Source organism: Diorhabda sublineata, chromosome 7 (genome assembly GCF_026230105.1).
Source record: "Diorhabda sublineata isolate icDioSubl1.1 chromosome 7, icDioSubl1.1, whole genome shotgun sequence".
Taxonomy (NCBI): Eukaryota; Metazoa; Arthropoda; class Insecta; order Coleoptera; family Chrysomelidae; genus Diorhabda; species Diorhabda sublineata.
In genome coordinates this window covers 6,629,897-6,642,806 of record NC_079480.1, presented here as the reverse complement: position 1 = coordinate 6,642,806, position 12,910 = coordinate 6,629,897, and the positions used below count along the sequence as shown (strand labels likewise).

General features: G+C 33.6%; 1 protein-coding gene across 7 annotated transcripts in view; it reads left to right on the top strand.

Moving 5' to 3' along the window:
* LOC130446929 (ankyrin-3-like) overlaps positions 1-12,910 on the top strand; it is a 200,686-nt gene that overhangs the window by 152,395 nt on the left and 35,381 nt on the right. For all 7 annotated transcript variants that reach the window (XR_008910193.1, XM_056783461.1, XM_056783459.1 and 4 more), the window contains 5 exons: positions 6,357-6,520; positions 7,963-8,124; positions 8,225-8,362; positions 10,334-10,520; positions 10,650-10,856. Coding sequence is in view for 6 of the 7 variants with exons in the window: in XM_056783461.1 (XP_056639439.1) it covers positions 6,357-6,520; positions 7,963-8,124; positions 8,225-8,362; positions 10,334-10,520; positions 10,650-10,856 (858 nt within the window). In the remaining variant the exon portion in view is untranslated. The remainder of the gene's footprint in view (positions 1-6,356; positions 6,521-7,962; positions 8,125-8,224; positions 8,363-10,333; positions 10,521-10,649; positions 10,857-12,910) is intronic.

Sequence of the window (12,910 nt, the reverse complement as noted above, 5' to 3'; positions counted from 1 at the left end):
TAGGCACAAGGCTTGAAGTCGCTCTACTGCTTTCCTCATCTATTTTTGTACTTGGCTGCTTCACGGTAGTTCTCTATTCCTATTCTTTCTAAATCTTCTTCACATGCTTCTATACATTTTTCCTTTTCCTTTTCGTTTCTTCTCCCCTTAACAAGGATCTTTCCGCCTAACTGTCTTCGTCCATTTTAGCTATATGTCCCATCCAACGGAGTCTTTTTGCTCCGACCACAAATCCCATGTCAGCTTGACCATACAGTATTTTGATTTCTGCGTTCGTTCTTCTTCATCACTCGTTTTTCTCTCGCACTCCTCCAAAAAATCCTCCTTTTTCTCCCACATGTTTATTTTGTTTTCTTCTTTTTTGTTCATGATCCAACTCTCACTGCCATACAGCATTGTTGGTTGTATAACTGTCTTGTAAATGCGTAACTTTGCGGCTATTGAAATATCTTTTGATTTTAAGAGCCCTCTCCTAGAGCTCCTTCTCGCCAGTCTTTTTTAGATTTCCCTGGTTTCACCTCCTTCGTTTGTCACTGTCACTCCCAGGTATTCGAACTCCTGAACTTTATCAAATCTATACTCCCCGGTTTGCTCTGTCGTTACTTTCAATTGGTTGCAGCTATTCAGATCCCTTCCCATCTCAATATATTTGGTATTTTGTTCATTTATGCGCAGTTCATATTCTTCTGCTTTCTTTTCAAATAGTAGGAACATTTTTTTCTAGATCCTTTGTCGTTCTACTTATAACTACCACATCGTCTGCGTAGGCAAGGATTTGTGTTTTCTTATTGTAATTCATTCTCTGGGTCCGGAGGACACTATTTCTCAGGATCATTTCTAATACAAGGTTATACAGCACGTTTGATAATGAATCTCCTTGATTTAAACCTCTTTTTGTTTAAAATTTTTCGGATAGGCTTCCTTCGATAGCTACTTCATTCTCGGTGGTATTCAGTGTAATTTTTACCAAATGTATTATTTTCCGAGTGCTGCTAGCGCCTGGAACAAATGTTTTCTACTTATTGAATCCTGCTTAAAATCCAAAAAGAGGAGCTTCAAGGATCTCCACTATGAATAACTTAATACAAAAATATGATCCATACATAACTGATTTCAGAATTTGAAATTTGACTAAGAGAAAAAATGAAGACATGACATTAACGTGTTCATATTTTTACTTGTTTATTTTTTATCTATTAAACAATGGGGGAAATTCTTCTCAGAATAGACGAGACAAATAATAAAAAATGTCTAAGCTTTTCATAAAAGTGTTGGTGTTTAATACATAACATACAGCGTATTCAGGAACTTAATGCCAAAATTACGTGGGGAGTAGAAAAAATGAACATGCTTTTAGAAATTCAAATAAAATTCTCAGATTTACATTTTATATCTAAAGTATTTTGATTCATTAGTAGGTATAGTTTGTTTATGTCGTATATAGTTATAAAAAATAATATTATAAAATAGCTTATATAAAAATACTTCATACAAATCCTCCTAAAACTATTTATTCATCTTACTATAAAGAAAATAGTTTCAACTTCCCCGTAAAAATCCAAAAAATGTTACGAAAAAGTAGAATGTTTTTGCCCGTAAAGTGAATTAAAGAAGTTTATACAATGAAAAATGAAAAGATTATAGCCATTCGAATTGCATGCGCGTCTTATTAAAATCTTATTTATTGAGATATAGATGGAAAAGGATATGGAAAATTATCTGAAATACAAAATAGGTAAAGTCAAAAAACATGAAAAAGAGGGTACGTCGAAGTTACCATGTCAATAAGTCCTTTGTAGGAACCGAACAAAAACTAATCTCCAATCCTAGTATTGTTGTCTAAATCGTGCACTTTTTACACAAATCAAATAATAGTAGACTTTTAGGTCATCTGGAATTTTTAGACTAAAAGAAGTTCTTCGAAACATATTTCAATATAGTCAAATAGCCAATTGGATTGGAAGATATACATAATCAATTACTGATATTTTATGTATTTATGTGTATGAAATCTAAAAATAATATCTTAATATAAGATTTATTTTCAATTTAGAAGCTCGGATGATAAAATATTGAATTTATAACATTATTTTGGTATTAAGTTCCTTTGCACCCTGTATATTTATTTATATAAAATTAAATTTGATGTAGATAACACATACTGAAAATATATAAAAAGATACGATGTCATTTAAAGGTATTAGTTTCTATTTCAATCTTCAAATTTTAAAAAGTATCCCTGTTTGTTTTTGTTGACATTTGTATATACAGAGTGACCTAGAAGTTAACCGATTAATTCATCGAATAGATGCATGGAAGAAATTAGTTAAGGATTAACAATTCAGAATAACTAAAGTAAGAGAAAAAAGCTTTTCCATAGTAAACCTACAACACCGTATATGTACGAGGGCTGCTCAAATATGATCGAAACAAACGCTGTAGATGGCGCGCCTGTAGCTTATGTTCTAGCTGAGTCCCTTAGTGTCACCGTGATATAGTTTTCGTCGTGAAAGCATGTTTCACGCGCGTGCTACGACCACGAGAGAACACCAAGTACCGACCGCGATTGCGCAACGTATTGTCGCAGAAATTCATCGGCGCTTACGAAATCAATTCGGTAGTGAGTGTCCGAGGTATGCTGTATTTAATTGGCCCAAAGCGTTTAAAGATGGCCGCGAAAATGAGCCGTATGATCACTGACCGCAAACCAGCATCACACCAGACAACATTAGCCACGTAGAACAACTCATTTTGAAGGACCGTAGGATGAATTTTTAAAAACATTTCATCTAAACTCGGCATAAGTATTGGTAGTGTAGATTCTATTATCCACGAACACCTTCATTATCGCAAAATAACGACGCGATAGGGTTCCAAACTGTTGAACTTCGAGCAAAGATTAATGCGGTTTGTTGCTGCTTTCTGAAGTAATACGAAGCGAAGGGGGACGAATTTTTTACACGACACACGGGTACAGTATCACACTCCCTTAAGCAAGTTGTTGTCCAAAGAGTGAAAGAAGAAGGAGGAGGGCGCCAGTCAAAACGAATACAACAGGTCCGCGGGTAAGATTATGTGTACTGTATTCTTGGCCTGACGCGACGGAGATTGCTATACGTTGACTTCCTGAGCACACAACGTTCCATAAAAGCTGCATATTACTCTAACTTTCTCAAAACACACGTAAAATTTGCTTATCGCTCGAAACGGAGAAGCATTCCAGCGCGAAGTGCGATTCTCCTCCAGAATATTGCGCGCCCTTATACCGCGCGTCTCACGCTCGATACAATATCAAAACTTAGGTGGGAGATACTGGGACATCCCCCTTAACAGTCCGAAAGTCTTACCCTACAACTACCACATTTTTCGACCAGTGAAAGAAGCCTTCGGAAGTCAAAAATTCACCAACGACGAAGTAGAGAAGTTCATGCGCGTTTGGCTATCCGAGTTGTCCAAGAAATTCTTCGATTTAAGTATCAAAAAGCTTCCGGAGAGGTGGCAAAAATGTGTAATTTTCAAAATTACCTAAAATAATTGTGAATAAATAGAATAAATAAAGGTTTAAGATTAGGTTATGTTAGGTTAGAGCGTTTGTCTCGATTACACTTGAACCGCCCTCGTATAATAATGTCAGATTGTAACTCTTTTCACAACTCTAACAATCTTTAGAACGTATCATTATTTTATGTTTTTTCGGTAATCATCATGGAATATCTTGAAGATTTGACGATTTGTTCAGAAATGGATTTCAACTGTCCTCATACCTTTTAGGTGGTTTTTCAGAGAGTCCGTTTTTCTTGATGGTTTTTCTCTAAAATTAAGCGTGTGGAACTGAATTCTTCCTTACGTTTTACAAGCGCGTACCACTGTCATCTTTTTTTTTAAATTCTTTTCCTGATTCGATCTTTTCCAATCATGCTTCTTAGATTTTTCATTTATGTATTCTCTCCGATCTTCCTCAATATGTCTTTTAAATTCTAAATTTGCACATGTTTTGATTTGTTCAAATTATTTACTTCAAATATCGTAAGAGAGCCTTAGCAAAGATTGCACACACAATTTAGATTTTTCTGGCAAGAGGTTCATGTTGAGTTCTTAGCATGCTTGATAAAAATCTTTTCATGTTTTGGCGATAGTGATTATATCCTCCTTTATTCATCGAAGTCGCTGTCTCTATCATCTTTTGGAATATGACAATTTTTCAATAAATATTTTATCAAACAGTAACAACTTCTCATTATTATAGTGTAAATTGTGAATATACTAAGAGTTCTTATAAAACAAACGTCCAGATAAAATAATAAAAATCTTACTTGCGAATTTGCTATTGCATACCTCCTTATTTAAATAATAAATTTATTTATAAGACCATAAATTGCTATCTTAAGCAACGCATTAACTTCTAGGGTACCCTGTAGAGCAGTTGTGATCGTTTTTGTTAGGTTCGACACATTTTATTTTTTTATGTGAAGGTATTAGAGTGCATATTTTGAAAAATGACTATATAACACTTGTACACATTCAAAAAGTTATTCTTCAGAATGTTATACACACATAATAGTCCAAGAGATGTCAATCTAAAAATTCCCCCGTGCATATAATTTTTTCTTCTGAAAATTGATAGTGCCAAAACTATAGAAAAAGAAAACGCGAGGTTTGCAATGATTTGCAAAGCCGGAAAATGTTTAAAAAAATTAATTATTAAAAAAATCGAGAAATGTTTCTCCCTTATGATTTGCCTAAAGTGTATTCGATAGAAAATTTCATTATCTTTGAGAAAGATTTTATGCAAACTATTTTTTTGACCGGGCAAGCTTTTTTTAAAGTGTGTGATGAGGGAGGAAATTTCTTCCACATTACGTAATATGATTTTTGGAGTTTACTCCTCAAGAATCGATTTGCATATATAAGGGGCCCGGTATGAGAAAAATGTGAGGAGTAAAATCTATCGATGAATGACCTCGTTACGTTTTTGGTGCGCACCCTATGATGCGCAACTTTCTAATTTGTCACTGTCAACATACTTATATTGCTGTTTTTATTATAAATGTCAATAGTTAATATTGTTATTGTGGCGTTTTAATTTTTATCATTGTGTTCCGCTAAAGCGAACTGAAAGTATTTTCAAATAACTATGGCAGAAAGAGGTGTAGATGATATTGCCGGAACATCTAACAAACACGTGGTTGCAAGGTACGTTATAATTCATGTATTATATATATATGAGCATGTGCAATTTGTATTTATTAAATATTTTAATAATTACCGATGTAGTTCATGTAAATATGTATTTGAAAACAACACATAAAATTAGATAATCAACCCAATATGAATTATCGAGATTATTGACTATTGTAAAAAGTTTAATGTAAAATATTTCGTCGATTAGTTATAATAAATGTATATGAAATGAATAAATATATATTTATATATGTATATTATTGTCATTAATTAACAAATTTACCCTTTTATACAGTATCAATCTTTTTTAAGTTAAATAAACTCTTTTTGCGTCTGGTTAGACTATCGAACTTAAGGAGTAAACTCCAGTCGTGCATCGGAGCTGACGCACACAATTTTTTTTTTTAATTTTGTTCTTTTTAGTGTCTACTTTAAGATTATCTTAGTTTGTAGGCTCAGAAACGGCCCGAAATAGTCAGCAAACCAGATTAAAATCTAACGACTTAGCTCGGAGTCAATAGGTTTTAAGCTGGTTTGCTGAATATTTTCGGCCGTTTCTGAGCCCGCAAACCAAGATAATCTTAAAGTAGACATTAAATCGACCAAAATAAAAAAAATTATGTAATTAAGGAGAAATTTCCTCCCTCATCACACACTTTAAAAAAAGGCTTGCCTGACTCTACCGGTCAAAAAATTGGCTTGCGTAAATTCTTTCTGAAAGATAATGAAATTTTCTATCGAATACACTTTAGGCAAATCATAAGAGAGAAACATTTTTCGATTTTTTAATGATTTCAATGTTTTTGAACATTTTTCTGTCTTTGCAAATCCTATAGGTTTAAACTATCAATTTTCATAAAAAAATTACATGCACGGGGTTTTTTTTAGATTGAAAAATTTTGTCCAATAATGTTAGATATATTAATTCTCTTTTATCCTAATATTAAATAATTTTTAGAAGAGTAAACTAAATCAAACAAAAAATTTGATAATTACAATTATAAGATTTGAGCTAGAAGTTCCAGTTTGAAGAGAATGTGTTTGCGGTAAAGAAACATTTTTCAAAAATTGTATCAGTTACTGTTTTTTCTTTTTAATTTAATTACAAACACCAAAATATTTCAATGAAATTTTACAAATGGAATGCTTAATTCTAACGTGTAGATTTCGTACAGGTGGTCAAAATAAAGCTGTATGGGAAGACGTAACTGGCTCAACACCTTTGACTTTCGTAAAAGATTGTGTTTCATTTACAACAACTGTCTCCGCGCGATTTTGGCTCATGGATTGCAGAAATGTTACCGATGCTGCAAGAATGGCCACAGAACTATATAATCAGGTAAATTTAACAAATGTTTTCGCTTATCTCTTTCAACATCAAATCAACCATAGCCTCTTTAACAGCTAGTGGCAAAAACAAGAAAAAACTTCTTTTTCTTGAAAAACGTAAATTGAATAATAGAACGGATGCACTTTTACCTATCATAGCTTATCAATTATCTTCAATGAATTTCATTTTTTCAGTCATTACATGACGACTAATTCCTTTGGTTTTTAATTTTCTTCCCTCGAGGATCTATAGCTTGGCATATCTCTTTGGTAAATCTTTTTGTAATATCTCAACTTACATTGTTCACGAAGAAACTTTTGCATGATAAGATTCTACATTATATTCATTCCAAAATAAAATCTCATCCTCTTCACAAATACCTGTTAATTTAAAAATGATTTTCCAACTGTAACAAATATCAAATTAAGCTGTTGCTTTGTAAAACACAAATAATCTTCATCCTTAAGTATGGTTAGGAAACCTGAGCAGAACTGACGAAAATCTGCTATTGATTATGATATATCATTCAATACATGGTCTGGCTGTTTAATAATACCCTCCTCCCTCGCCACACACCTTTCTATACGTTTTTTTCTTTGATAAAAGTTTTCTTTGGTGAGTGCCTTTAGGAGCTCTGGTGTTTTTTGCTTTATCGCTGCCATCGACTCAAATCGGGCCCTTTTCAAAGAAGATCTGTTTCTAATCTTTCAAGGAAATCTGACCAGACCCGTTGACGCAAGAGCTTTTGGCCAGAAGTCAGATTTTTTAGCACCAACTTCGGACAGACTTTTGTCGTGTCAAACAGTTTCTTCATCGGCGTTTACAGCCTCGGTAATCATCCGAATGCTCATTCGCCGATCTGCGTGCACAATTTGGTTGATTTTGGTCACTGTTTCCGGAGTTGACACAATCACAGGGCGACCTGGGCGCTGATCATCTTCAGTGGTCTCTCGGCCATCACTAAAGCGCTTACACCACTCAAATACACGCGCACGAGATAGATAATTGTCCCCATAGGCTTCTTGCGACAATTTATAGCACTTAGTCGGAGTTTTTGTCAATTTGAGATTAATACGTTGCTCCTGTTTTTCGTCACACATGGTGAGAAAAAAACACGTTCGTGTCAAACCGCTACTGCACAAATACTATAATAGTGACGGAAACGTATTTTTTTATTTTACCCCACCCGTCTAAGGCACCCTCCAGTCACGCAGTCTCGTTATTTAATAGCCGCCCTACCTCGTAAGTATCAGAAGTAGGGGCAGGTAAAGATTAGGATGGAATAATGGGATTGTGGAAAATGCTGATAAGATGTTTCCAACTTGAAATAGGAATCTTCAAACAGATGTTAGTAGCAGAAGAAGCTCGATAAAGTCAGGCTTATGATGATGAATATTCAATTAAAAACCATGTATAAAAAATGAAATTGATAGATAATTTTTACATTTCAGGCAATGCACGTTCCATTCATGGCAAAATTCGTTGTATTCGCCAAAAGAGTATCACCAGTGGAGGCAAGGTTGAGAGTATTTTGCATGACAGATGACAAAGAAGACAAAACGTTAGAACATCAAGAACATTTCACTGAAATTGCAAAGAGTCGAGATGTAGAAGTAAATATATTCTTCAAAATCGTTACTATAATTTGTTTAAATATTATAAATATTAAACCATACTTTTTAATAATTTTTAAATTAACGTAAACCTTTTTAGGTATTAGAAGGGAAAGACGTGTTTATGGAATTCGGTGGTAATGTAGTTCCCGTATTACAATCAGGAGATCAACCAAAACTGGGTTTCAAAGCATTTAGAGAAAATCGTTTGGCGTTTACTGTGAGACTACGAGATCAGGTAAGATAAATAATGAGTAATGAAGCAATTGTAACAGAATGTCACCAAGAACGGAAAGTAGGAAGCTCACAAAATGGCATTTCATTTTTTAAATCAATTATTACGAGAATTCTAGTAAAGATTTTATAATAACAATAATGTGTAAGCTTCTCCTTATTGATACTAGCTTTTAACTGTTGATTTCCAAATTTTTATTTATTTTCATTTTACTTTTGTAATTGTATTAATAAGTACTTTTTGTGTTAGAATAAAATAAACTGAAAGAATGTTTCAGTTTGTCATTCTATTTGACCGACCATATCAAAGTCACAACAGATGAGCTGATATCATCAGCTCAATCTGAAATAAATTAGATCATTTACAAAAGGAAAACTTTGAAATAACGAGACTGGTTACGAAAAAGGTTTTTAGTATGAAAATTATTCTACATTCCAATGCTCCCCTTCCATATACTCCCCTCCCCTCGCCACACACCTTTCCATACTTTTCAATTGATCGAAGCAGTGCTGAAAGTCTTCTTTGGTGAGCACCTTTAGGAACTCTGCCGTTTTTCGCTTTACTGCTTCCATCGACCCAAATCAGGTCCCTTTCAAAGCAAATCTTTTTCTAACCTTTCAAGGAAAACTGAGCAGATCCGTTGAAGCAACAGCTTTTGGTCAGGGGTCAGATTATTTGGCATCAACTTTGCACAGACTTTTGTCATGTGTAATTCCTCTTATAAAATTTCTCTCCCTTTCTTTATCGGCAATCATTCGGATACTCATTCGACGATCTGCACGCACAATTTTATTGATTTTGGTCTGTGTTCCCGGAAACAGTCACACGGCGACCTGGATGCTGGTCATTTTCAGTGCTCTCTCGGCCTTCACTAAAGCGCTTACACCACTCAAAAACACGCGCATGAGATAGCGAATTGTGCCAATAGGCCTCTGGCTTAATTTATAGCACTCAGTCGGAGTTTTTTTTTAATTTAACGATATGGTTTTCGGCATGAGAAAAAAACACGTTCGTTTCAAACCGCTATTGCACAAATATTATAATAGTGATGGAAACGTTTTTTGGGACGTGAATAGACAAGATATCTAGATACTCAATGCACTACTCGTTTTCTACCCCACCCGTCTAGGGCGCCCTCTAGGCGCGCAGTCTCGTTATTTAATAGCCAGACCTCCTATAAGAAATTCTCACCTCATATAATTGCCGTTCTCAAATACTCCCATTGGTACCCAATTATTTGGCAAATAAATCAGCTTTACTTGATTTTTTGTTTTAAATTAATAATATATTCTACTCCTCATTTCTCCAATATCTTCAAAAGAATGAAGTGTCACCATTTATATTTGATTTATATAGTTGTTTTCAAGCTTGCCTATCCTGTACAATCTTTTCGGCATGATGCAGTCTCATATTTATTAAGGGTTTTGTTTGGTCTACCCATCAAGCTAGATATCTGCCTTTTGGGCGTTTGCCTTCTACTTTCCCTTCTATGATAAATCGTTCCATTGTTCCTGATTTTCTGGCTATATGTCATAGGTACTGTAGATACATGCGGTTTATTCTGGTTAGCAGCCTTGTACGTGGACCAATTTCTTGTAATAAGGATACGTTGGTGCGGTATTCTGCCCATTTTATAAACATTTTATAAACATTTCGAAAGCCTCTATTCGGTTTTCATCTGCTTCGTTTAAAGACCATGTTTCAATTGCGTACATTGCAATGGGGAAAATAAGAGCGTCAACTAGACGGAGTTTCATTGTTTTCGTGATAGATTTGTCTTTCCATATTTTTTAACTTTTTAACTAAATTGTTTACCATTTCGTACCATGCAATTTCTGATGTTTGTGGAGAATTGTTGTTTTCGCAGAGAGCCGCTTGACACTCGCGAGTGACGAGCTATTGACCTCTGGTGGAGATAGAAAAAAGGTTGATCAGATTTGTATTAATACAACGATATTTTTTTCTTTATTTCAGGATGAAGAATCTTCTGGGCGCATTATATTTATGAGCGATGCTAAGGTAGCAAGAGGCGAACCTAATCAAATTCCGCTTTGCACTCTAAACCTCGTTCTACCGAAAGATGTTTTGCCTAGTAGAGACTCTCAATCAGATCTACTTTCCTTGGATAAAGATCACAGCTATCTCATGCACGGAGGCATCAGTAAGTTTTTTTAAACTATTGGGATTTACTGACTTAATGGAGTCTTTACAGTTGAAACCAGAAATCTTGAATTTTTCTGTAAATGTAACTGTTCATTGTTTCTTATACCAGTTTATTAATTTTATTCAGGCAAACCTGATACAATTCATAGAGCCGATTTCAGATTAACTGATATTTGTAACTTGCTCGATGACGATTGGGAAAAACTAGCTTTGGAATTGGATATTCCACCGTCGGATATTGAACTTATCAAAGAAGAATATCCTGAAAATCATCCCCAACAAGCTATGATTATGTTCCGGCTATGGTTAAGACAAAAAGCTAATAAAGCCACTGGTATGAATAACATTAATTCTTTAAATTTCTACATATTTCTTTAATAGAACAGTTTTTTTTTATATTTTTGAATTTGAAGGTTAATAAGAAAAATTAGAATATACAGAACCAACACAAAGTAGAGGCGTATAAGAAGGTCCAAAATATGACAATTGGCGGCTATTTATTTCAATAATAAATTACATCCCTTAGAAATTAGATATAGGGCCTCAAAGAGGGACTCAAAAATTTTGAAAAGAAAAATAATTTCTTTGCAAACCTCCAACTAAAATATAAGAGTATTAAGTAATGGTAATTAAACGGTGGGTTGTTTTATTAGGAGTGAAGTTTTTTATCTGTCGGTTGATTTAGAATCTTCTAATTCCGTACTATTGATGATTTCATTCTAAAACTCCTTTTACTCTCGCAATTTTTCAAAAAACTTTGTTATGTTCAATCGAATAACCGAAAACATGTTTTTAGATATGAATTTATACTTCTACTTGGATAATTCGCTATTAATTTTTTATAGTAATTAAATTGTGATAATTTTTTTAATGAGTGGAAAATTCTCATTTAGCTAACACTTCAACAACTCAACTGTAGAATAATATTGGAAGAGGTTCTCCAATCATGTGATTCTTCACAGAGAAACATTCTAGTGTTGAAATTGTAATCATCGCCAACTCTTGACTTTTTTGTACCTATTTAAATAATATATCTTAGGTTATTCGACTTGATCTTGAATATTTTATGACAAATTACAAGAGTAAAAAAACTGACAGACAAAAAACTTCTGTAAAATTTCAAAGTTGGATCACTCCTAATTAACCCCCAGAATGGCCTTTTACTTACTATTACTTAATGCCCTTAACAGTCTCGTGCAGTGTACCAAATTTGGTTTTTTCAAGTTAAAGGATTGCAAAGAAATTTTGGGCCCTACTTTGAGATTCTATAACCTCCAGGGAAGCAACTTGGTATTGCTCTCTATCGTTATATTTTGGGCTCTCCTATAGACCCCTGTTTTGTGTCGGTTCTTAGCATGTAAAAATAAACTATATTCGTCCATATAGAAATGAACTTAGTTCTCGATACCACCGATTTTTGGAAATTGGTATCTATATCGAGAATCGATCGCAAAAAGTCGATACCAGTAAATGGACGAAAAATTATTTTTTAATCCAGTTTATATTGTTATCAAAATAAAATTATCATATTTTGAAAAATCATTTGTTAAAATATTTGTCTTTGGCTGCCTCGATACATTTATTGCGCCGACAAAGTAGTTCCATATCGTCTTTAATATATTAGGGGTAGAGTATAGAAAAATCTTGCTTTTAAAATAACTTTGATAATGATTTTGATTTTTGATACAATAACCCAAAAACCAAAGAGCTTAACGTAGACCATGTGCTTCCCTCTGTTAAGGATTGGTCCAATTTAATTTCAGAATAAATGTTTATTAAACCATTTTTTGTTTTTTATTTGCGAAATTGCCTCATTTATGCCTGTATAGGCATAGATATTATAAAATTGGTTTGTAGGTTATTCAAACAAATTATGACTATGTTTTTCGCAAGAGAATTTTTTTATAAGGGGCTATTATACATCGATGGTATAGGTATCGAGAATCGATTTTTTAGGAATCGGTATCGAGAATCGAAAAATTTTGGTATCGACACATCTTTTACTTTTGATCAACTCTTTAACCCATAACATTTTCCCGCTTGAAAACATAACTTGTGTAACATTAGAAAAATCTTTAGGCAAGCTTGACCAACAAATATTTAGAATATAAACTTTGGTCTTCCTATTTTGAGCAATTTTGGACCCGTCTATTTACCAAACAATCATTTTTCTTTTCAATTTTCCATTCATTCGTCTCACTTGGAGTTATATTATATTTTCACCTTGAAAAGCAAAATTAAGTTTTGTTTTTATATGATATATGAACTATGTTGATACTCATAAATAACCTTAGTATCTTCTTCTTGTGTCATGTCCGTGATTGGATCTTATTTCTACCTGTTTTAGTTTGCCAAGTTTTCAAAAATAGAAGAAACCTACAGTTTAAC